Below are 25,755 nucleotides of genomic sequence, written 5' to 3'. Positions count from 1 at the left end.
AGATGCTCTCCTGTACCAAGGCATCAGCACAGGATCTGCAGCATCTCTTGGGTAGAAAACCCAGTTTTCCTCCCCTCCACCCCCTCCTCCTTCCCAGCCTCCCGGCTGAATGCACATCTGGGAGCGCCTTCCGCAAACACATCCGTCAAGGCTGCCTTCCAGCGGCAAACAGAACACCCAGAGATGCTGCTGCTTCGGAGTGTTTCGAGCCTTGGGGGGCTGCTCCGGGTGGCTCAGGAGCTGTGGGCACAGTCCCCCCGGCCCTGCCGAGGCACAGCCGCTTCCAGACTCAGCCCAGGCTGGGGCTGGGGGTCTCGGCTCGCAGCTCCCTCTTCCTGCTCTGCCGCGGGGCTCCGGATCCACGTGTGACTCACACACTTCCAGTGCTTCTCCCTGAAGGTCCTGCAGGGAAGAAAAGCTCTGAGACAGGCAGGAGAGATGGGAGATGCTACAGCTCCTCCGCTGCCGCTCCCCGCGTCTTGCCCTGACTGGGTTTTGCTCGGAGCTGCCGTGTGAAGGAGAAGCGTTTTCATGCCACTGCTTTCTAATCTATTAGCGTGTGTGCGTGCATGGAGCTGAGCAGCAATCCCCTCCTTTCCTTTATTTTTCAGCTTTTCCTTTTAAATTTTAGCCTTTCCTTTTCCCTTCCCGCTCTGCTCTCCTATTTCTCCCGCTGAATTAGCTGCCCACCTTTCCCTCGCAAATCACACCGACAGCACAGGCTGGGTTTTCGGGGTGGTGTTTTCTGTCCAAAATGGAGAGGTGGGAAGGAGGAGAGATGCCTAAATCCTGCAGTCGCATCCCCGGAGCTCGGGGAGCATCTCCCAGTCGGGCTGAAGACATCCGGGAAGCAGCATCTTGGGCTTTCCGCACTAGTTAACAGCCTGCGAGCTGCCTCCACTTGTTTTAGGCTCGCTCGCTTAATCTCAGCTCCCCTCGGCGCGTGTGTGCCTGTGTGTGTGTGTGGAGGGGGAGGACTTTATTGCCATTGGCTCAGCTTTCGCTGCCCACCCACATCTCTTCCACATCACCTTGGTGTCTCCCTAAATAAAACCAGCCCTCCTTATCGCACCGAGGAAATCAAGACCGAGTTTGAATGGATTTTATATAAATATTTACCCCGACGAAGCTACTGCTGAGCTCGTGGAATAAATTCGCAGTTGCTGGTCTCACTCTGCTTCCCTCACCCACCCCTAAAAGGGTTTAATTACTTTAGAGAGGAGAGGGGAGAGATCCAGATCCCAGTTCTGGCTCCAGACTGACCCAAAAAGCAGGACCAGGATTTAAATGAACTATGGATCTGAAGGACAGCACCAGCGAGGGCAGCATGGGCAGCCTGCAGCCTTCCAGCATCCAGATTTTTGCCAACACCACCACGCTCCATGGGATCCGTCATGTCTTCGTCTACGGGCCGGTGACCATCCGGCGCCTGCTCTGGACCTTGGCCTTTGTGGGCTCGCTGGGTCTCCTCCTGGTGGAGAGCTCGGACAGGGTGGCTTTTTACTTCTCCTACCAGCATGTGACCAAAGTGGACGAGGTGGTGGCAAACAGCCTGGTGTTTCCTGCTGTCACCATCTGTAACCTCAATGAGTTCCGCTTCTCCCGGCTCACCACCAACGACCTGTACCATGCTGGGGAGCTCCTGGCTCTGCTGGATGTCAACCTGCAGATCCCCAACCCTCAGCTGGCTGACCCCACTGTCTTAGCCATCCTCCAAGAAAAGGCCAATTTTAAGCAGTATAAACCCAAAGTTTTCAGCATGCAGGAGTTCCTGGCACGGGTTGGCCACGACCTGAAGGATATGATGCTGTACTGCAAGTTCAGAGGCCAGGAGTGCAACCACAAGGACTTCAAAACTGTGAGTATGAGCAGACACTCTGCTTTTCTCTTCTCTAGACATGTGGACTATGGTGTTGCAGGACCAGGACAGCCCTGAAGGTCACTTGCCCACTTGTGTGGGTCTGGTGTGATGAGGCAGTGGCTGCCAGGCTCTGGCATGGCAGAGGAGCAGGAGGAAGCCTGTTGAGCTGAAGTTTGTTTGTTGGAGTCCTAATGGGGGTTCTGTGGGGCCAGACCTGAAAGGGGCTTGTAGCAGGTCCAGCCCCCATCCTGCACAAGGCCCATGGCTCCCAGTGTCAGCTTGGGGTCAGATGGGTGCTGCTGAGCATCACAGGGGCCTGAGTGTCTCTTGCCATGGCCAGTGGATGTCAGCCAGCTGAAGGAAGCAGAGAGGGCTGACAGAATCAACAAGGAGGACAGGTACTCAGGGCTGGTCTGAGCAGTGTCCAGCAGTATTTCTCAAGGTGTTTGCAGCTTTGCTGGAACTGTAGAAGGGGAAATTTTTTCCTCTTGTTCCTGGTGTTCATGGCTCATAAATCCTGGTTTGCTGCGGAGTGTGGGTAGCAGCTGGGTACTGTCTTTCCTGTGCTGTGTTATATGAAAGGAAGGGAAAGAGAAGAAGAGGAAAAGCAACTGAGAGGCTGAGCTCTGATCCTGGTCTGCTCTGAGATGGGGGCAGGTGGAGTGAATTGGGTACTCGAGCATCCTGAGGGAAGCAGCTGCTGCTGAGTTTCCAGCTTCTGGCTGGCACCCTGATGGCAATGCAAGCTGGCCTGGGTGCTGCAGTGGTAAATCTGTCAGTGTAAAATAAAAATTACTAGGAGATTGTCTGGATGAAGTGATACCCCTGTGCGCTGCTGGGGCAGGTGAGGAGACTGTGGCTGCAGAGGGGGCTGAACCCCATCCTGGCCGAGCTGGGGGGCGGTGCTGGGGTCTGGGCTAAGTCCCACTGTGCTCTCAAGCCAAGCTGGGCAGTGCCTTGGCTCTATGATCCTTGAGTCAGGAATATTAGAGGTTTCAGGTGGTAGTTTCTTAGGAGTGCTGCTGCTTGTTCTCCTAATTACAGTGTGTCCGGTGGACAGCAGGTCCTGGGCAGGGTTTGTGATTGCCTGGTTCATCAGCAGAATCTTTGGTTTTGGGAGAAGGGAATATTTTCTGTCTGTGCTGCTTTGGACCTCTGAGAAAATGAGTCCAACTGACTCCAGCTCCAAAGTCATTGCCATCCCCTGGACTGTGCTCTCCTTTCACCTCTGTGCAGGAACATAGAATTTTATGCCTCAGTAATTACCTGTGCATAACTCCAATGCTGTGCCTATTTCAAACTGCATATCCAGGCAAACCATTCCCTTGTTTCTGCTCCCTGGGCAGGTCTGAGGAGGGGTTGGGTCATCCAGGTTGTAGAAAGGTGTCAAGCAAGTTCCAAGGAGAGAAGCTTGCTAAAGAAAAGCCATGTGTGAGCAAGTCTGGAGAGTGGGATAAAAAAGGAGAAATAGATGCAAAATTCCAGGGGACAGAAGAGTCAGGGAGTGAGGTCAGATCCCAGGAGGATGGACAGAGCTCCCTTGTGTGGGGAGCGGGAGGTATTCTGCCTGTGGACTCACCAAGAGTGAAATAAGAACCAGCCAAAAGCAAAAATCTCAAAGCCAGGGAGCAGCTAGCATTTTCAAAGCACCTGCAGGGCTTAAAAAAGGACTTTAAAAAGCAGGTCCTGTTCTCAGGGAAGACAGGAGCTCTTGGTAGCCCCTCTGGGACCCAGCAGGGTGTCACCCCTGGCTACTGAGTTTTTGAGATAATTGCTTCTGAAACAATGATTTTCTATTTTTTTTTTTTCCCATGGGGGATACTGTAGTTTCCAGAAAGACAAACATTCCCTGTCTGCCAAATAAATGCTCTGTTAAAACAGATCAGGGCAAGCTAGAAAGAGACAGGATATTATGGACTGACAGTGCTTGTCCTTGTCAAAGTGAGAGATTGAGTGCAATACTTCAGCCCATTCTGCAAAGCAGCTCCCACCTGAGCCAGACGACAGCATTGTCTCTCACAGAGGCAGGGCTTCAGACTCACTGACTCCAGGTAATCCCTCAGGTTATGGAAATCCAGGAAGCAGCACTCAACAGGGACACAACAACCCTGTTTTCCTTCCAGATTTTACCTCTTGGAGATAAAAGGCAGGAAAAAGTGTCTTTTTGAAGGATGAGTAGGTGTTTCCACAGGGAGAATGCTGTAGAGGTCTGTGAGCTGCCTCCAGGCTGAATCAGAACCTCATGTCCTGGATGAATTTTGCATTTAATCACCACCAACCTGTTGCAGCTGCACACAGGCTCAGTGACAGCACATCCATCCTGCTGCAGCACCCGCTGGAGAAGAGTCATCACTGAAGCCTGATTTGTTTCCTGAAGGGAAACAGGGTGTAAATCCCAGGCCAGTTCTGCAATATGTCAGCAGAGTAAAGAACTATGAGGTTTTAATATATACTGCCCAAATTCTGGTAGCTGGGAGCAGAGGAGGCAGGGGCTTTGCAGCAGAAGGCTGCACCAGACAGGAACTCTGCAATAAGGTGCTGCTGAAGGAGTCAGTGCTGTGCTGCCTCTGGTCAGCTCTGCCTTCTGCTGCATGGGGGCTTTTGTGTGCAGGGTGTCCCTGAATAAAGTGCACAGTGCTGCTGCTGCATGAAGAGCAGGAGCTGGAATGACAGCATCTTGGCATTTGAAAACACTTTACCCTTCTTCCTCCTCCACTGCCCTGTTTAAATCCTCTGTTGCTGCTTTAATAACAGGATTTGAGCTGTGTTTTCCCTACGCTTCCTGTTCCTTCTCCCCCTAATACCTCTCAGATAACATTTCCCATATTAAGGTCTGCTGACTGGAGTGAGTCCCCACAGCTCTTCTGCAGAAATACTCCAAAGGGAACAGGCAGGTCTCAGCCAGATGTGCTGACCCTGCACTGGCATTGCCATGCACAGAACAGCAGAGAAGATAATGCAGAGCTTTGCTGTAGGCAAAGCAAGTGAAGAAGAGAAAATTGTCAGACCATGCTTTAGCAAAGTCATTCCCTTGGAGTATTTGGAGGAGGAAAGCCTGATAGCTGCAGCCAAGGAAATCCCCTCCTTGTTTTCTGCATTGCTCCCTGCCAGGAGGTCCTGGTTGGAAATGACCTCACAGATGGCATTTTCCTGCAGGAGCTGTGCTCCTGCTGCTCAACGTGACATCAAGGTCTTCCATCCCACTGCTGCCAAGTCTGGCAAAGCTTGGGCTCATCAGCCCTTGCCACACCACTGTGATGTACTGGGAGTCCCTGTGAGTGTGTGGAGAAAAGCCTCTTTCCTGGGGCTGCTGGTGTGGCTTGTGGTCCTTCACTGTTCCAGCCTGGGATGAGCTGGGCGGTGACAGGGGACACTTGCAGGAGGATTTTGTTTATGGCCCAACAAATGTGGGGGGCAATGGGGAGAACACCTCTGAAAACACTTTCAGCCCATGGGGCAAACATGGAGTGAGGGATGTGATGGCCTAGGAGTGGAGACTGGGAATTTGAGGAGCAGGGGAATGGGATCCCTCACTCCCCTCCTTGCTGAGAAATGCTCCCCAGCAGCACAGCTCTGCCCAGCACAGGCCAGCTGTGGCTCTGGGGGATGTTCTGGGTGTCTGTTCTGGGTGTCTGGGGTGGCACCGTGTTTCGCAGTTGGGTCATTTGCTAAATGCAATGTTGGGCTGTGCTTCCTCACACATACAATCATTCCAGCTAGCACAAACTTTTCCCTTGTGCCTACTCTGCCTCATCAGATGTCTAGTTATTGCCAGTGGCCATGACAATTGAAGGATAGAACTCATTTATTTTCAATACACATTCTTCTGACCAACAGGGTCCACATAATGAAGTGTATCTCATGTGAATATTGCTATTTTAAGACACGAGTTTCTGCCAATCTATCTGGCATTCTCTATACATATGTTTTCTGCCATTCTTTCTAGTGTATCTATCAAGCCAATGTTTAGTGAACAGCTTTGGCTGTTTAGAGTAACTAGTCCATTCTCATCTGTTATACAACTTCTACTTTCTTCAAGAAAAAAAGTCAGGATAGTGCGTACTTGATTCAGAGGAACATTACTTCTCTATTTAACAATTTTTCTGGAGAATCACAACTTTTTCCAAAGTTTTCTCCATAACATGAGATGAAATAATGAGATCTCCCATAATGAAATGTGCAATAATGAGATATGTGATTCAGTGATAACTTTTACATGAACAGGCCATTCTTTCAGTAGGAAATCAGGTCACTGTGCAGCCTTCCCAGTCTGCACTGGAATATCCCAATTTTGCAAGCACTGTTGAAGGTCTGGGTGTGAGCACAGGCACAGAGGGAGTGCAGGGTTATAATTTTACTGCTAGTAGTGTCTCATTGGGTGTCTAAAAGGAGGTGGGTTGCTCCTCACTCAGGTATCTGGCAAGCACTGCCTTTGGGAAATGCAAATCCTCATTCCACTCAGTGTTTTCCTGGATTAAATTTCTATGTCCTGTAAGGATTTATGGGTGTGGTAGTTCCCTGTTACACTGATGGGGTTTGTATTTCCTTTATTTATTAAAAAATGGTAAGATAATGCTTTATATTTTTCAGGAAGTTTCATGGATGGATGCCAGTTTGGAACAATGCTCATGAAAAACCATTCCTGGGTTGGAATGGTTAGTAGAGTTAAAATCTAATGAAAGCTGTGGAGTTTTAGTGGGCCTTTTCATGGCAAACCCAGTTTTAAATCCTTTAATACTGTGTGTTGGTTTGGCACAGCCTGGTTTTTGGTAGCGGGGGGGCCACAGGAGTGGCTTCTGTGAGAAGCTGCTAGAGACTTCTACCATGTCCAACAGAGTCAACCTCTGATGGCTCTGAAGATACTGCTGGCCCAATTAGAGAGGTTGGTAACTCCTCTGTGATGACATATTAGAAAAGAAAACCAAAACAGCACCCACCATTTTTTTCCAGGGGTGGTGTGGCACCACCAGTGGGGCCATCCCAGTGTGTCCTGTGGCGAGCCTTGCCTTCCTGGCTGCCCCTAGCCATGCTGTGGGTGAAAGGGCAGGGGCAGTGGTGGCAGCTTCCTCTCCCCAGCACGCTGCATGAAGAGAGGCGTTGGACGGCTGCAGCGCTGTGGCACCGCGCGTGCGAGCGCGCAGCGGCAGCGGGGCCACATGGCCGGCAGCAGAAGTGTGACAAGAGATCCCCCAAAGCGGAACCTAGGCAAGGTCAACTTCTTGGTGCTGCAGGATCTTGCAAGGATCTTTGAATTAGTAGAACTTGTTGGCAATGGTACCTACCAGCAGTAGGTTTCTTCCTAGTCAGAGAAGAGGAGGAAGGAAGTGAGGACATGTGAGGGAAACATGGCAGCACCAAGGTCAGTGGAAAAAAGAGGGGGAGGAGGCGCTCCAAGCACTGGAGTGGAGATTCCTCTGCAAGCTGTAGTGAGCACTGTGGTGAACCAAACTGTCTCCCTGTAATCTAGGATGTCCACGGTGGATGCAGAGATCCACTTGCAGCCCATGAGAGAAGTGCTCACACCAGAGCAGGTGGATGCTGGAGAAAGCTGTGATCCAGTGGGAGACCTGAATAGAGAGAGAGGGATCCTGCTTCCAGTAGAAAGGGCCCTTGCTTCCAAACTAGAGCAGCCTATCCTTAGAGGACTGCAGCCTGTGGCTGAGTGACCCATGCCACAACAGTTTTGGGAAGACTGTTTGCCTGTGGGAGGGACCCCATGGCATAGCAGAGGAAAGACTCCTCTCCCTAAACAAACTGAACAAGGTCTGGAGGGATGAACGGACCAAAACCCCCATGCCCTGTCTCCCTGTGCTGTTGCTGGGAAGGAGGGAGGGGCTGGGGGTAAAAAATGTTTTAGAGGCTTATTTTACTTCTTATTACCCTCCTCTGACTCTTTAATAATAAATTTACTTTATACCTTTAAATTTAAACCTGTTTTGCCCTTAGAGTGTTTTCCCCCAGTCCTAACCTCAACTCATGAACCTTTTGTTAATTCTTAATTTTTTTTCTCCCTCTCCTCTGCCCAACTGTAGCAAAAGAGTGTAACTGAATGACTTTCATGGATACCTGGGACTTGGCCAATATCAAACCACGACATACAAGAAGTATAAACACTGGATGAAACAACTCCAAAGGAGAGAAACTGCAGAGAGGGGCTGTAGGTTGTTAACTTGGGACATTGGTGCCCTGTATTTGGGATGCAGACCTGTCCAGAACAGCGACAGTCCTCCTTGATGATCTTTGAATAGGGCTGTGTTTGGATGTGTTTTGAGCTGTTTCTTAGCCAGGCATGCTGCCCTCCCTCACTCAAGCTTTGGCATGGGGAATAATTTAAACAAGTGGGAATGTGAGGAACGGGCACAGCCAAGGTGTCAAAGCCAGCAGGAGAGCAGAGAGGGATGAATGACAAGGGAGATGAGGCACAGGGAGGGCCCTGGGAGAGAAAGGACAAAGAATTTGTGTAAGAGCCAGATGTGCGCTCAGCCTTCCCTTGCTGGAGCAGCTGGCACTTGGTTTGGAGGAGAGCAAGAACCACTCCTCACTTTTGAGTGATTCTCATTTGTTAGAGTTGTTCATCAGGAGGCCAAATGAGAGCTCCTCTGCCCTCCACACCCCACGTGCCCAGGGATTTGCACTCCAAATAGCAGCCGGAGCTGGAGCAAAATGCAAATCCACCCTTGGGATGGGGAAGAACTGCTGAGCAAGGTGGGTATCATTGGAGTTCCAAGGACAGGGGAGATGCTTGAGGGCTGCCAAGATTTATCAGAATTGTTCTGGAAATTGTGTGAGGCTTTTATTAGTGTTGAAAATACCTCTGAGTGCAGCTTCTTGTGTTTCACCTGATTTCTCCCAGACAGGCACTGGGAACTGAAGTGCTCAAAGCTGTGGAGAGCTAAGGTTGTTAACAACAGAGAACAAATCTGATAAATGTCTTCCAGCCACCATGTCTTGGTGCCTCCTTCGCCTGTGGCTCTCTGTTACTAACACAGTTCATGTCACAGGGTCTCCCTGACAACTGGCTTTGGATGAGTTCTCATGGATACAGTTTTCTGTCTGCAGTGGGTAGAAGGTGAAATCACAGGAGACTTTCACATGAACTTGTGCTTTCTCTCCGGGAACCAGACTTAGTCTAGTCATGTCCAAAGCTAGAAGTAAAGGCCAGGAAAGACAAGGAATATATAAAAAACCCAGCCTGGAGAAGTTTCCAGCTGGAGCGGTAAAGTGGAACAACACAGCTTGTCCATAGCTTGTCCACCCCATGCAAGTGTCCCTTAGAGTCTTCTTGGCAGATAATCACCAACCTCCCAGATGTCCCCTCTTGAGGAATCTTTGTGTTTATCTGACCAAGTGCAGTGATGCCCTGTGAAAAATCATGATGTGACTGCTGTGGGTTTAGATTAAACCTCCCTGAGAGGTTCTCTGACTATGAGGTCCATGACCCCCATGGACAGAAATGGGTAAAAATCTAAACCAGTTGTCATGAAGTTAAACAGGAGAAATTGCCACTTGATTAAAAAAGAAAACAGGTCTGCCTTCAGTGAGGGGCTCTGGCCTCTTGAGGTCCCTTCCAAGTTGAATTATGATTCTATAACACAAAGCAGGTCCAGACCTGCTGGATCTTAAATCTTTTTGCTATTTTTGGAGCATCTAATTTTTTCATAGAAACATAGAACCCTGGAATGGTTTGGGTTGGAAGAGACCTTAAAATCATCCAGACCCACTCCCTGCCATGGGCAGACATCTTCCACTATCCCAGGCTGCTCCAAGCCCCATCCAACCTGGCCTTGGACACATCCAGAGATCCATGGGCAGCCACAGCTTCTCTGGGCATCTTGTGCCCAGAAGCCTCCCCACCCTCCCAGGGAAGCATGTTTTCTTAATATCTAATCCAAACTTACTCTCTTTCAGTTTAAACCCATTCCCCTTTGTCCTGTCCCTACATGCCCTTTTCCAAAGTCTCTCTCCATCTCTCTTGGACCCCTTTAGGCACTGGAAGGGGCTATAAAGGAGATCAGTCTCCCTGGAGCTTCTCTTCTCCAGGCTGAACAGCTTTGCAGGACCTTGCACTTGGCCTTGATGGACTTTGTGAGGGTCACACATTCCCACCTCTCCAGCCTGTCCAGGTCCCTCTGGATCCTATCCCTTCCCTCCAGTGTCACACAGCTTTGTATCATCGTTCTTGCTGAGGGCACCCTCAATCCCATTGTTTGTGTCACCAACAGAGATGGAAACCACAGCTCTAACCCTGAGGGCCTCTGCCCATCTCTGACCTTCTCTCGTGCTCAGTTCACCCTCAGCCTTCCTGAGAAATGAAAGCCAATTTGGGAAAAGTATCACCTTCCTCTCTGTGAACTCTGTGCACAAGTTCAAGTTTGTATTGTTGACCTAAGGACAAAAATTGCCTTAAAATGCAGAGTTGCTGACAGCTCCGTCTGCACTGAGCATTGAGGCATTCACAGCTCTGCTTCCATAATGAGTCCACCACAGCTTCTCTGAGCAAACCCCTGTCTTTTCCCATTTCCTGAAACTATCCCTATTTGCTTTAGAAGCAGACAGTGGTGATTCCCTGAAAAAAAAAACAACAAATCCATCACTCAGCTCCTGCTAACAAAAAATGTGCCTGGCAGCTCCTGAGGACAGGCAGGACAGAGAGGTCATGCATGGCATCTCCTCTGGCAGGGTCTGAAATCACTCCTATGCCTTCTCAAACGTATTTGTCACAGGGATTTATGCCTGGAGTGCCAGCCAGGCTCAGGTTGGCCATGCAGCAGAGTTCTGCATCCATGGGTGTGGTCAGGGTGAGGGCAATAAAGGTGATAACCTATCATGATAAGGTGGGTGTGAGCAGGGTGTCAGGTGATTTTGTTGCTGCCACAGCTACACCATCTCTACATGGGACTCAAAAATTCAAAAAGCATTCTGCCTACTGGGCTGATGAGACCCTGCAGTGTTCCATAGGAAGAGCTCTTTGGGAAAACAGACCCATGGAAAACTTTCTTGCTTACAAGGGGATGACAGCTATGAAAGAGCTGGGAGTGGGGAGGACTCAGATCTTCTACAGGGAGAAAATAATGATCTGTGGCTAAATGTCAAGGTTGTGAAAGTCAGTGTCTATTTTGACACCTGCATCTGCTGAGAGGTCGTGTTGAAAAGCCTTAAACAGATTGACTTCATTGAGGAATGAGTGCAAAGTGAATGGTCCTCTAGAAGCTTGTTGGGACTTCCCAACCTGTGGAAATCCATGAGGAACCTCTCAGGCACCAGAAACTCAAAAAGCTAAGAGGGAAAACAAAATAGATGAGGTGGTCATGTCTGATTCCATCTGCCATGGATTAATGTATGAGACCTGCACCAGAAAAACAAAATCACCCCTTGGAAGTAAAAGAGACTGACAGTTGTCTCAACACAACTGACACCAGTGTGCTCAGGGCCATCAAGAACCAATCTCCACCCAGCCATGAATATTTACAACCAAGTACATGCCATTACTTGAAGAAAAGCTGAATGGTTTTGATAATTTGTTGCTGTTGTGCCATGGAAGGAAGGATTTAACCTGTGTGTTAAGGCAAGGAGCGTGAAGTGAAGGAGTGAAGGGTAATGGAAAATGCACACATATTTGCTCATATTTGGGTGAGATGGATGAAAGGAGGTTTAATCTGCACTTGGATTTCCTAGAGGAGCCTATCCAAGGGAATGGGGCCATCAGGGATTATCATGTGCAAAAGGAGCTGCTCAGTTGTCTGCTCCTGTCAGAGGAGCCAGTTCTGCTTTGTGATTTCCTCAGAGACTGAAATTTGAAAAGAAAGTCAGAAGTGAAAAAGACTGAGTCAAATTTCATCTCTTCCTCAGGTACTCCCCCACATTGGTCTGACCTTGCACAAGAAGGAGATTCCACGCTCTTGTCTCATGCCAGGTCTGTAGGCTTCCCTTTCAGCCAGTCCAAGGGTTGTCCAGATCTCAATTCGAGTGTGGGTTTCTTGGAAATTGGAGATTTTCCTGAGGGAAACCAATACTGCTGAGTCTGTCCTCCTTGCCGATATGAAAAAAAATCCCAAGCCAAAACCTAAAACCCACAAACTAAACCACTGGAGGTACAAAAATTATGGAAATTTTAGTGGGACCAAGTTTTAGCTGCTCTATAAAATTGAGTTTTCATGATGCTGTTTCAATGGTGATGAACACTGATATATAAATGTAATATGAAGATGGGCATGAAATTAAAGTAATTTAAAATTCAGTTTAATTTTAAAATTATTAAAATTTATTTTGATTTTTAAAGGTTTTGTCATTATTGGAAGAAGAGAATCAAAGCAACCAATTTAGACATTTTTTTGGTTTCTTGTTCCATCCGTGTTTTCCAGGCTCTCTGAAGTCCCATGCTTGTGCAGTGGAGGAGTTGTGCAAGGATTTCACTTTATGAAAGGGGCAGAATCCCATAACCGTGATTCAAACTGTTGGTTCACCTGAAGGTTTGAGGGACATTAATCTTAGGCCAGGAGAAGAGAATAAATAAACCCCAGCAAATGCTCTTTGGTGATTCAGCTGTGTTACTGTGAGAGGGGTAATTTAAGGGCTCCGTGACAGGAGATTTCTCCCAGCTCAGTAAAAAATGATGAGCTGGAGCTCTGGAACAGCAGGAGGATAGAACAGGACAGGATTCACGTGGGGTTGCTCAATGACAGCCCAGCAAACATCACTGCAGTTGCCACAGGCAGGACTAAATTAATTGCAGAGGAGAGTTAATAAGCAGTGGGAGGAATTAATAGAAGCTTAACCCTTGATTATCTAAACTTCCAACAGCACACTCCACTGCTCCCTGGCACTGAAATGGATGGTAAATCCTGAGATATCCAGGAAAGTCTTTATCCCTTCCAGTGCCACCTGCAAGGCCTTGGAAGAGCCGCTCCTGGCTCTGTCACATGTGGTGTCAGCAGAGCTATGAACTCCTCAGCAGTTCTCCAGTGACGGAGGAACCTGAGAAAGCTGAACCAGGATGTCAGAGAGGCTGTCTGCTCGACTTGAATGGGGGATGGAATTATGTTTTGGGAGATGGGAGGGACTCTCAGCCATCTGGAATGGGATGGTTTAGCTGAAGGGAACTTTGGACAGGAGCTGACATTCACCACCAGATTTCTTGGTGTTTCTGTGAACAGGTGAACTGGAATTCTGCTCATAAGTGCAGTTTCTGTTCATTATCCTGGTATTTTTCTCTGGATATACTGCTGGGATTAGGGATAGGGGTGGGGATCAGGATCTCACAGAACATACATGTTGTGTCCTCTTCTGCTCAGGATTTGCTTTTGGCGTACAGCAGTCACACAACCCTGATATATTAATTTATTCCTTTAAAGCATTTACTGTTTGGGGATTTTTTTTATTTTTTAATTTTTTTTTATGAAAAGAAGCAAGTTTTCCCATAAGGCTTTGGGAAAACTGCTGCTGTGGTCATTTCTCAAACAATGTTCCCATCTACACCAATTTTAATGTAAAAGTTGGGAACAGTTTCCAAGGATAGCATGATCAGGGTGTGGAGATCATGCTGGAGAGAAGGAGTTGCTGTGATGGATATTAAAACTGATCCTCGTTGATTGAGCTGCATTTTTCATCCTCTAACCCAGCCTCAGATGCTGCAGTCCCCATCCCTTCTGCAGATGCTGCAGGATTGCTCTAAATAGCCATTAACTAATGCTAAATTACGATGGAGCATCTCCTGAAATACGTGTGACACCCACATGAATAACAAATGGATTTGTTTCTGTCAGTATGACAGGAGTTTGCAATTGATCCAGGCCAATCCCAATGAGTCCCTCATAGGGGCCTGTAATTCCAGGACAGGCGTGGAGAGAGGAGGTGCTGGGGTGTACGTGGCAGTTCAGGACAAGCCATGGGAGGAGACAAGTTCCAGGCTGACAAAGCAGTCCCAGTTCTATGGAACCCCAGTGGAGTTTGCCTCCTAAAGGCATTAATGAGTGTGAGAACCCTCTGTTAGCCCCCCACAACTCCATCCACCCCTGCAAAAAATCATTCTCTCCTCATTATCTCTTGGTAGAACAAAAAGACCCTCAGAGGTCAGTCTTGTGATGATGTCTCTGTACATCTGCATCTCTCCAGGGAAAAACAGATCAAGAGGGAAAGGATTTTTCTATGTGTTTCTGCATGATACCAGAAAAATGTGCAAGTGTCTTCTGAGATTTCCCATGTGAAAAATGAAAGCTTTTTTTCTTAGAGCATTTCTATTTTCCATGAAATTAATTAAAATAAAAATCTCAGTGCAAAAGAAAACATTGAAACCCTGGGATGCCTCATTAAATGGATGATCTGGTTCAGAATTAAGTAATGGAAAAAATGATGCAGAATTGGGGAAGTTTTCACCACGTGCTGTCTCTACATCTTGCTCCTGTAGGTCAGTAGGTTCTATTGCACCCAGGTTCTGTTTTATAGGGGTTTTGAGGCAAACCCTGGTGTCTTCTGAGGTTAAGTGTGGGGGAGCCCTAGGTTACATATTCATATCTGGCCTTCCCTGAAAAGGGGAATTTAATTTACTGCTTTCAAACTAGTCCCCTCTTTCAAAGGGCAGTTAGAGCAAGATGCTTCTGACAGCCCAACCTTTGAGCTTTCTGGAGATGGTTTTAAGAGAAGGTAAGAGAAGGCTTTAGCAATTTTCCTCCATTTGAAAGAACAGGAGAAGTTTCAAAACCATGTGATTTCTACAAGTTTCATAAAACCTGGCAGCTGGGAGAGACCCAAACTGGAGCCCAGGGAGGAAAAACAGGGTCAGTGCTTGTGTTTTACATTGTGTCTGACAGGGACCAGCTGGCCAACAAACACATGTGCCCCACTTTCTCCAGGAGCAGGCTGGCAATAATGAGACAGCTCACACTTCTCTGACAGCACAGCACAAGCAAGATCAAACCAGGATGCAGAGAGCTGTGCTCCCTGTGGGACACGGGGAGCCATCCCAGGGGAGGTGTGTGTGTGAAGGTCCTGGGTGTGCAGGTCAACTCCTGGTTTGTTCTGATGGTGATGTGGGGTCCTAAGGAACCTGGGACAGAGCAGAGAGAGGTTAGAAGACAAAATCCTCAGGAACACAACCTACATTCATTCTTCTGTTTCAAATTCTGAGTAATTCCCAGCACTGTCAGCAGGCCCACGGTGCTGCAGGTGCACTGAATGCATGGAGTGACCCCAACTTTGCATCCTACTCCTCAGATCCTGGGTGGGAAATCCTGCCCAGCTCGGAGCCTCCACAATCCCCTGTCAATCCTAGGCTCTCAGTTCACTCTTTGGACTGGCAATAAAATTGTCAACTTCTCAGGGCAAGGGCTGTTTTTCTAGTTTATGTTTGCTATTAAACATTTATTATTAAAATAGATTAAACTTTAACTAAGGGAGGGGAATTGCTTTAACCTGCTGCAAAGAATAACATGGGCTGTGATTTTGTGAAGACACAAGAAAATCCATCATTCCTGGTTGGAAGGATTTGAAACCAAACAGATCTTTCTACAAATATCTTCACTCCAAAAGCATTTTGAAAGCCTTTCTTACTACATTTTCAAATCAGGTACACAGAGCGCCTGAGCACCCTTAGCTACTGCAGCTCTGCAAATCCCAGATAGCTTCTGCGTGTGCCTGCAGGCTGAACAGCATCCTGAGGTAAAGTGTCCACCTCCCACTTTGGAATGTTGTTAAATGTTGATGGGTATTTCTGAGCCTAAATCACTCCTCCATTGGGGGTGCCCGTGGCTGTTTGTTGGAACAATTAACTGCAGCATATTTCCCTCCCATGATTCAAACCCATCTAACACCAGGCATTAAAGCACAGTTACCACAGGTAAATTCATGTGACAAACTACTTCTGGAGATCAAGCAAGGACAGTTCAGTTACCAGGGGCAGGGAAATGTGCTGTGCATTAATTTTGTTGTAAATCAGGCAGGTTAGTACAGTCCCCATTTGCAAAGTAATATTGAGACCTGGGGAAGAGCTGACAGTTGTTAACACAGCTATTGTGAGCCCTTTGTGTATTCTGGTCTTTCCATGCTTTTTTTTTTTTTTTTTCCTGACAGGAGGAGAATTAAATGCCTGAGTCAAATATGTTCTTGTAATCTCACTTGTCTTTCAAAAAAGACACATTTTCATTAAACCAAACCAAACCAGAAACCAGCATTGTGGCTTTAGTGCTGAGACACCCTTTGTCTCACCTCTCCTCCGAGCTGTGCCCAAGCAGCTCCATCTCCCTGCAGTGCTTCTCACTTGGAATAATTCCTCTCCTCTTTCAGTCCAGGCACATCCAGGTGTGTGAGATTCCAGCTTTTTGGTGTGTGCTAGGGTTCTCCCCTGGTCTCATCCATGTGATGTTTGTCAGTCAAGGTGTGGGCACCTGATTGTTAAAGATGATGGTGATTCAAAGATGGAGATGATGAGTTTGTATCACTTCTTGCAACAGTGGTGCAGTAAATCCCAGTTTTAGGCATTTGATCCTTGCTACTCACAGGGAATCTCACATTCCTAAAATATTGAGGAGAAGAGATAAAACAGCACCAAGTAGCTCCAGGGGAGGTTTAGATTGAATATTGGGGAAAATTGGGGAAAATTTATTTACAGAAAAGTTTGTTAAGCATTGGATCTGAGGCGGGGCAGGGCACTCACCAACTGCCCCTGGAAGTGTTAAAAAAATTAAGGATGTGGCACTTGAGGGCAGGGTTGACAATGACCATGGTGGTGGTGCTGTGGGTTGGAATTGGTGATCTCAGAGGTATTTTCTAACTTTAACAGCTCCCTGGTTCTGAGACCCAGCTGGACATCCCTTCAGCAGAACTTTGGTGTCCTGCTCCTGAGCTGAGTGTACAGAAAATGGTGTTTTCTGCCCTCCCAGTGTGCGCTTGGAGAGGGAAAAAGGATTGGGGGAAGGGGAATGGTTGGGAGCAGTGCCTGAGCTGTGGGGATTGGGGAGGAGATGCAGGGAGGCAAGGGGAGCAGCAGAGGACATTCCCAAGGGGCCATGCTGACATGTGCAGCCCATTTCTTGCAGACAGTGGCTGAGGGAGCTGGGAAAGGGGCTGGAGAATTCCTGAGGGAGCTGGAAAGGGGCTCAGCCTGGAGCAAAGGAGGCTCAGGGGGCCCTTCTGGCTCTGCACAAGTCCCTGGCAGGAGGGGACAGCCGGGGGGGTCGGGCTCTGCTCCCAGGAACAGGGACAGGAGGAGAGGGAACGGCCTCAGGCTGGGCCAGGGGAGGCTCAGGGGGGAGGAATTTCCCCATGGAAAGGGAGCTCAGGCCTTGGCAGGGGCTGCCCAGGGAGGTTTGGAGTGCCCATCCCTGGAGCTGCCCAAGGGACACCTGGAGGTGGCACTCAGGGCTCTGGGCTGGGGACAAGGTGGGGATGGGGCACAGGCTGATGACCCTGGAGGGATTTTCCAACCTCAGTGATTCTGGGATTCTATGATTGCTAGAAATAATTCTTATCTTTATTCTTTCTACACATCTTTCATGCCAAGCTGACAAAAAAATACTTTCATGCTGAGTTTCATGCCTTTCCTTCCACCTTTACTAGTAACATGGAATTACATCCCCATTGCTTTAAAATTCTGAGATTTTGCAAGCACATAAGCTACACTTAAACCCTAGCCCCAACTGTAAAGCAAATATTCCTTTTCCTCTCAGGGAACCATTCCTTTGACTTGTTATTTTGAGCTCCATCATGGTTGTTGCGTGCAAAGGCAACTTTGTGGAAAAGAAGGTTAAGTGCTAAGGTTAAAACAGGTTCAAGTATAATCCAAAGTGCCCTTGGCAAAGACAGAAGGGTTTTAGTGGGTCTCATTTATCATTGCCTGACTGCTTAAAGTGCTTGACTGACTCATTATTGTTTTTTTATGCCTTTAGAAGAGCTGCAAAAGAGGCAGTGAGAAAAGTGTCACTATTTTCCTCTTTTAATCCACACTCAACAGGGAACAATAATATTTAAGACTCAGAGTGTAAAAGGTTTCTTCTTCAGAAATCAAATTCCACGGTGTGAGCCACATGAAGCAGCTCAGGCTCAGCTCTGAGGGGAGGTTTCTGTTGGTGTGGAGTTACATCCATGGCAGAATTTGAGAGCTGAGACCTGGGAGCTGCTCCTGTCAGCTGGGGTTCCCAGGCCTTCCTGAAACCCCTGCCTGACCTTCAGCCTTTTCTCCTCATCCATTCTGCCAAAGCTTTGCCCTCCCCCTGCAGGGGCTCTGGGCTCTGCAGTGGAGGGAATGGTTGGACCATCCCTGGAAGGCAAGGAGCTACTGGAAGGGTTTTCCCAGAGAGGTTGTGGATTCCCCATCCCTTGCAGTGTCTAAGGTCAGGTTGGGTGGGGCTTAGAGCAACCTGGGATAGTGGAAGATGTCCCTGCCCATGGTACAGGATGGGAATGAGAAGAGCTTTAAAGTCCCTTCCAACTCAAATCATGCCATGATTCTGGGGTCATGGAACATTAAAAGGAATATTTTGGAGCAGATCTCAAACATCAGTGAACAAAGACCTGCTCCATGCTCCATCCCCACCTGTTTGTTTTGCACATGGATCTTGGGAGATTCAGGCAGTGCTCCCAGTACTCCACACCTGGGGATTTGTGTTCAGTTGTGTAGATCACCAGGATGATGTGGCAGAGGTCCTGACTGGGGGTGGGGGGTGTAATTAGGCGGCTGCTTTAATTCATGGTACCTTGCCAAGGCTCTCTACAAAGCTCTTCTGGAGCTCAGGAGATGTTTATGCCACTGGAACAGGCTGTGACCTCATCCCAAAGCAGCTGAACCCAACCTGGAACAGGTACAGAGTGAGACTGGGAGGAGGATTAAGGAAAAGACACACCTGTTCTAGAGGGGAGATTATGAGAATTGAGCTTGTTTAAGTAAGCCTGGAAAAGGCTGTGTGAAGGACTGGGATAACTCCAGAGAAATCCATCAAGGGGATAATGACTGGGGGAGAAATGGAGCTATTTCAGTCAAACTATGGTGCTGGCTTTGGAGCAAATGATACAAATTGGTCATGGATAACTTGATGCTGTAAGTTAGAAAGGTTTTTTTATTATAATTTCTTGAAGGGACAAAATTCTGAAGTAATGGGTATAAAGAACCCAACAGGGTTTTCACCAGGATCATCCCTCAGTGCTGGGATTGTGAGATGGCTGCCAGGAACAGGAGACTGTGTTCAAGGACCTCTCCAAGTCCACAGACAACAATCTTTTTCTGGACTGAAGGAATGGATTGGGTGTACACCTGGATCGTGGGAGTCAGGCACCTCTCACCTGGGTTAAGCAGAGTGCTGGGGTGCCTGGGAAACCTGGAAAAACACAACCACGTTCCTGGAAAGTTCTTTCCCCTCCTTTCCCAGAGTCATACAGTATCAATTCTGTTTCTTGATCCTGAAAAGACTTTAATACCCAGTTTGTCAGTTCTGGGAATTCAATTAACTTATCCCCTGTCTGTGTCTGCATGGAGACAAGAATATTGAATCCATCAGGGCATAAACCCTGTAGGTGCTTAGCCCTGTCAGGGGCTGGGGGAAGATCTCACGTAGAGACTGCAGCAGCTTCCCTGGAGAATGTTCATCCTGCCTGCAGTGGGAATCTGCCCAAAACAGGAGTGCAAGGCTCTGGAGACCTGGTGGCCTGGTCTGGCCAGGCCGCAGCTAAGATCAACCCAAAGCCATGGAAATCAACTGCCTAAATTGGGGGATATTTTTTCAAGTTTGGCAGAGTTAAAGTTCTTTCATGCTGGATAATGGACATTACTATGTTAATGCGGTTACATTGTCATTCATAATTGGTTAGAATGTTTCTAGAAAGCTCCAAGCTAGTGTATATAAGTTGGAATCATCCTTCTTTTGGGGTCTTAGTGTGCAGCTGTGTTTGGGAGCATTCTGGTGTTAAGATTAAAGGACCCCCTGATTTTCCACCTAAGCACTCTTTTCTTCCCCACCAACCCATTGCAATTGTTGCCGGTCCTCAGGGGCATGAGATGTGCAACACGACACAAAACACCCCAGCTTCAGACAGTCCCTGGTCTGAACTCCCCAAAATTACAAGTTAATGTTAATGTTGAGAACACCCATGAGTGTTATTCAATTTCTCTGCTGCAAGGGAGTGTAAGAACACCCTGGGATCCTGTTAATGGCCAGTCTGATTAAAGTCAAGGCATTAGATATGGCTGGATTTTTGTTTATCTATATTCATATCCCATCTGGGAGCCCCTGAGACACTATCTTACCTCACACAAAAAATGGAGAAGAAATGTGGTCTCTCCTCTCTGCTGTTTAAAAATAATATAATTTTCTTTCTGATTTATGGGGTCTCTGAGCAGGAAGGGAGAAAAGGGAGGGACAGCATCGGCTCAGTTGATTCTGACCAGTAATCACAATACAACACAGAGAGAAAGGGAAATTATATTTTAAAATACATTAATACATTTCCTCTGCAGAAATGAGTTACTTGGGGTCCATTTTACCTACCTGAGAACTCTGATTATTGTCTCATGAAACAGAGCAGTTGCTCTGTTATCCCATAAATAAGGGAGAGCAAATGCATTGTGTGTTCATTCCACAGCCTGGCTCCCCTGCAGGGCTGGAATGTGCTGCAGCAGAGGGAAGAGATTTGGAAGTTTGCCCTCTGGTTTCTTAGAGAGACAAGGCTGTGGGAGCAGTTAGAGGAGCAGTCACTCTGCCTGCTGGGGTTCCCCTCCATGGCTCAAAAGTGCTTGTTGCTGCTGTTAATCAGAGATGTGTGGAAACATCCCCAGCAAAGCTGGAGCCACAGCAGACGTGCCTAGCAGGGTTGTGGTCCAGGCTTCAGCTGCAAACCAGCTGCCCTGGAAGATTTGGGATCCCTGAAGGGAGGGAGCAGGAGAGCTGGAGCTTTGGCATCAGTGATGTGGGAATGCTCTTAGGACAAACCAAGATCCAGATGTGGACTAAGACCCACTTTGCATTGACTTAGGGGGTATTTAGCTAATAAAGATGGGACTGGCAGCCCAGCTTTGTGTTGAATGTGCAGTTCAACCTCCTTTCTCTTGTTTTTAGTGGCAGCACTTGGGAGTTTGCTCTGAGTCCATCCTGTCCCTTTTAAATCCTAAATTGTGACCTCAAAATCTCCACTGGAGCAGGTCAGTGATGACCCTGCTAAGACTCATTTGTGCTGCAGGCAGGGCTGGTACTGCTGGCACCCTTGGGTGCTTTGCAAGGTTCTGTGACCCATCTCCTGAGGGATTATCCTGAGGTAAAGGATGGATCAGGCTGCTAGAGCTGGGCTGCTCCTGCTGCAGAAGGAGGGATGCTCTGCTTAGCCAATGCAGAGCCTGAAGAGTAAATCCCTGCTGGATGAGGGGCAATAAAGCTGTGGGAGAGAGTGGGGGTGGCTTTTCTGCAGCTGCCTCAGACATTGAAATCTGCTCTGGTCAGCAGCACCAGGTTCATACTGTGAACACAGCCATGAGAGTGCAGGATGTGCCCCAACCCACAGCTCAGCCTCACCCTGAGATCCGTGTCACTGGGAAGTGAGAGCTTTCCATCTCCTGCTGCTGTGTTCTGGATCATTTGCTGTGACTCTGGGCATATGTTGTCAATTCACCAGCACCTTTATGCAGTCAGTTATAATTCACATTTGCTGGTTTTTAATGAATGTTTGTTCACTGGAGCATTTGCCAGGGAGTGTGCGAGGTGTGCAGTCAGCCCACATCCCAGCAGCCTCCAACACAAGCTGGGGTGAGGAATCAAGCTCAGGAACAAGTCAGAAATATATTTTGTTACACGCACCGCCTGCGGTATGAGACAAAGGGAACTGTGTGAATGGGAGCCTTGCAAGAGAGTCCCGGCACCCACTTGGATGGAAGATTTCCCTGCCAAAGCAATGTAAAATCCCAGAGATAATCAGGGCCCTGCTGAAATTCCCTTAAAATCCTAATATAGGCTCAGTCACTCTGGAGCACCTCACTATCTGCTGCTCTCACTGCAAGGTTTGTTGTCCTGGCTGGTATTCCCATCATCCAGATGGGAAATGGAAGCAAACCAGGATATATGGAATGCATGGTGATGAGGGGCCTTTGAGAAACATCCCAGGAGTCCCAGATCCTCAGGAGGCCATTGAGAGAGAGAATGAATACTGACAGAGCTGAGGCTGAATGTGATCTAAAGATGCAGGACTCCCCCAAAAAGGGAATGTGGGGACTTTGGAAACACTTGACAGAGCGTTGGGAGCCTAGTCCACTTTGTTGGTAGAGAGAGCAATGTAAATTCATAATGACTGTAGCTAAACATGTGGGAATTAATTACTTCTCCCATTTTCTGGCTGTGTAAAAGATGCAGTGATGAACAGGGACTGCTTCCCCTGTCCTTTGCTGGGAGACCCAGGTCTGCAGCCTGTGCTGGGGAAAGATGTGTCAGGAAAACCAAGGAGCTGACAAAACAGCAGGCTACAAAGTCGAGTGGCTCTGAGTCTTGCCAGGCAAAGTCCTCTGACCAGGAAGCTGGATCTCAGCAGCTTTTCCTTCTATTTCTTTGCCTTCAAATGCAGCTGCTGCTTGGACAAAATCAGCCTGGCTTTAAAGTAGGTCAGAACTGAAGTCATCTCAGGATCTCTTAGAAGATGAAATATGTGTCAGTGTGACACCATTTGTGTCACAAGCCATGGATCACAAATCCTACCTGAAGGGATGCACTCCAGCAGAGGTGAGGACAGTGCAAGGAGAATGTGGAGGTCCAAATTCTCAAACCACTTCAAAAAAAAATGGACTTGGACAAGCATCAGGGTCCTGAGCATCTTCTTAGCAGCTTTGGGGTCCCAAAAGCCTAATTATCCACTCAGAGTCTGGTGTCTTATTGAATAATCCCAGGGTTTTTATGACAGTCTGACAGCAATTCAGTCTGGGCTATTTTAGGAGCATGAAGACAACCTGGACACTCCTTTTTGGTCTCAGGCACATAATTAGCAGTTCCACGTTCTGAGCAGCTCGTTAGTGTTTGGGCAATCGGGAAGGGGACACCAATGAATTGTGATTTCAAGCACCTGCTCAGCAGCTGTGAGTTTTGGAACCCTCCTCTTAGCAATGTCAGCAAGTTCCAAACCTGCTTTCAGGGAAGCATTTTCATCAGGCTGGAGAGAAATTTGTGGTTTTTTCCCTGCCACTGTCCAGCAGCCAAATTCTTGTGCTTCGTTTTCCCAGGAGGAGTGGTCCCAGGCTGAGCTGCAGTTTGCCCTGTTTGACTGGCTCTAAAACCTGTGTTTAGCTGAACACATTAAGCCCATCTGCTTCCCAAATCCAGCTGCAACTCCAGCCCTACAGGGCAGCTTGGCAGTGCTGCTGTTCTGACACAGCTCGGGCAGGAGGCTTTTTGGGAAGGCAGAGAAGGGAAGGAGAAGGAGGAGGAAGATGTAAAAGCAGATCAGTGCAGCACCTCAGAGGAGATTTCCGTTTTCCCTGAGCCACCCACCACTCCACAGACACACAAAAGAGAAGAGAAAAATAGTATTTGCTGACTCTCTGAGGAACGCGAGGCTGGAGCTGGTTCCATGTGAGGGATCCATGCATTATTTATGGCTCTGGGCTGTGCTATCCCCCGCTGGATAAGCCAAGTGTTCTCATTCAGAGAAAGGCTCTTACCAGGCAGTTTAACCCTCATCCCTCTTGTCTCCACTGAGCTGAAACTGGAGGGCACGAAGGCAAAGCTCAGCTCCTGGGTGTGCTCAGGTGAGCGCAGCCAGGAGAGTCTGACCTGTGCCTGGGATGGATCCCCGGCCCTGGAGAATGGGAAAGCTACCAGTGCCCCCCCAGTGCCCCCCCAGTGCCCCCCCAGTGCCCCCTGAGCCAGCAGCCATCAACCTCTGCTCTCCCTGGCCAGACAGGCCTGGAACTGTCAGAGCTCCTGTGCTGACATCTTCCAGCTGGGAAATGCTGCTCCTCTGGGGTGGGTTCCTGCCCTGCTGGAGCAGTGCCCAGGAAAAGCAGCTTTTTGGGACCACTTCATGTTTTCTTGCTCCGTGGTGATTTGCAGAAGAAAAGGAACCCTATAACTCGCAGAGTAGTTATAAGAGCAGGTATGAATTTATTCAGCATTGAGGTGCATGGGGATATCTCCTCCAAAAAGCATGCACACCTTTTTGATTGGGTTTTCCCTTTTTATCCTTACAGACTAGGTTTACACGATACGCCTAATACATATTAATTTCCTAACCCCGCCTGTCTTCACTTCATATTACAATTAGCCCCGTGCCCCTTTCAGTCCTTTGGCCGCTTTTTGGGACTTCAAATCCATTTCTTCTGGTTTAGGGTCCAGGAATCTCCTTTATCCTGTGGTGCCTTTGTCTTTGCATCTTGTTTGTGTATTCCAGCTCCTTATCTCATCTTGCAGTCTGACTCTTTTCCCTGTTCTTGTAGATTAGGGTGTCAGGGTCTGGTTTTTGTCAGACACCCCTTTTAAACATTTCTTCCTAATTCTTAATTTCTTTGTTTCAGTGGTGCATGCAAAATCAGAATAAAAATCAGAGCAACACAAAGGTAACATTGCCATGGGATTGTTTGCATTTTATTCCTTTACTACCATAAAATAAGGAACTGTGTTATAACATGATAGGGTTTTTTACTGTGTTACACTGGGCTTCATAGATTATAAAGAATTTGTATTAAATATGAGGTTAAGTAGGTTTCCAAGCACATATATTAAGGGGACATTTAGTACATAATAGGTGGTTTTATTATTATAAAATGCCATCAATATTTCAGTACAGCAACCTGTTAAAGATAAAATGGATTAAAGAGACAAGTTGAAACTGTCTGTTTTACCAGCCTTGAGTAAAATACCTCAGCATTTTTGAAACTAAATAAGAAAACCCATGTGATTCATTTGGACTTCTGATCTGAAGTGGATTTCACTAAATCAAATTGACATTTTGCTATAAAATGTTAGAAACAAGATGGACCACATTTTCCTTGAAAACGTTGAAAAACATTATCAAGGGTTTTCTTCTCTTCATGGAAAGGGTGGTCAGGACACTGGTGGAGTCCCTATCCCTGGAGGGGTTTAAAAGCCTTGTGGATGTGGCATTTGGGGACATGGTCTGTGGTGGCCTTTGCAGTGCTGGGAATGGTTGGACAATGATCTCAGAGGGCTTTTCCAACATGAACAAAGCCATGGTTCTGTGATTATTTCCCCACACAGCCTCGGCCCAGCCTTGGGAATAAGCAGCCTCCAAGCCAGGGCGAGTGGGCTTTGCCAGGCTGGTGGCACAGCAGGAGCCACCAGAGCAAAGGGTTGGAGTGTTTGCAGAGGAGAATGTTCAGTACCTTGAGAAAAACTGCCACATGTGGGCTCATTCCTCTGAACCCTCTGCATCCTTGTCTCCTGGGCTTTCCATATCACTGCTGGTCCCCAGGCAGCAGAGGGAGAGCAGCAGGGCTTTGGGAGCTGCTCGTGTTGCATTGTGCATCAACAGCGAGTAGTGGAGGGGTCTCCAAGAGAACAGGAATCCCAAAAGACCCTCTGTGAGCTGGGAACCACCTGAGCCCCCTGATACACAATATCCCACAGACACACAGAGGGAGAATGTGCCAGAAATACAAACATTGATCCAAACTCTGGGGTATTAGTGACTACTCTGGGGTGTTAATGACTAATGACTTCCTTGGGGGTATAAACCCATCTGAGTGACAGCCTGGGATGGGATGATTTGTTTTGCTTTATTTTGTCTTTAGATGTTGGATTTCAGAGGAGCCTCAGGAAGTGGAGCAGAGAGAAACTCAGTGAGGAAAGAAGCTGTTTTGCCTCCCTGGGAAAGCCTCCAGAAGGCTCATCCAGCCCCATTCAGCCATAGCAAAACCCTCTGAGGGAGCTTTGGGCTGAGCTGGGGCCACAGACACCGCAGTGGTGAGAGATATCTGTGCCAGG

General features: G+C 47.9%; 1 protein-coding gene across 3 annotated transcripts in view; it reads left to right on the top strand.

Moving 5' to 3' along the window:
- Nucleotides 1–1,097: 1,097 nt before the first annotated feature.
- The window catches only part of LOC131588980 (acid-sensing ion channel 2), a 409,841-nt gene continuing 385,183 nt past the window's right edge, over nucleotides 1,098–25,755 (top strand). For 2 of the 3 annotated variants that reach the window (XM_058858069.1, XM_058858070.1), the window contains exon 1: nucleotides 1,098–1,858. In XM_058858069.1, the coding sequence (XP_058714052.1) occupies nucleotides 1,295–1,858 (564 nt within the window). In that variant the 5' untranslated portion in view covers nucleotides 1,098–1,294. The remainder of the gene's footprint in view (nucleotides 1,859–25,755) is intronic. The other variant, XM_058858071.1, reaches the window with a different exon arrangement.

This window comes from Poecile atricapillus, chromosome 27 (genome assembly GCF_030490865.1).
Source record: "Poecile atricapillus isolate bPoeAtr1 chromosome 27, bPoeAtr1.hap1, whole genome shotgun sequence".
NCBI classification, from domain to species: Eukaryota; Metazoa; Chordata; class Aves; order Passeriformes; family Paridae; genus Poecile; species Poecile atricapillus.
This window is presented reverse-complemented; position numbering and strand designations above follow the sequence as displayed.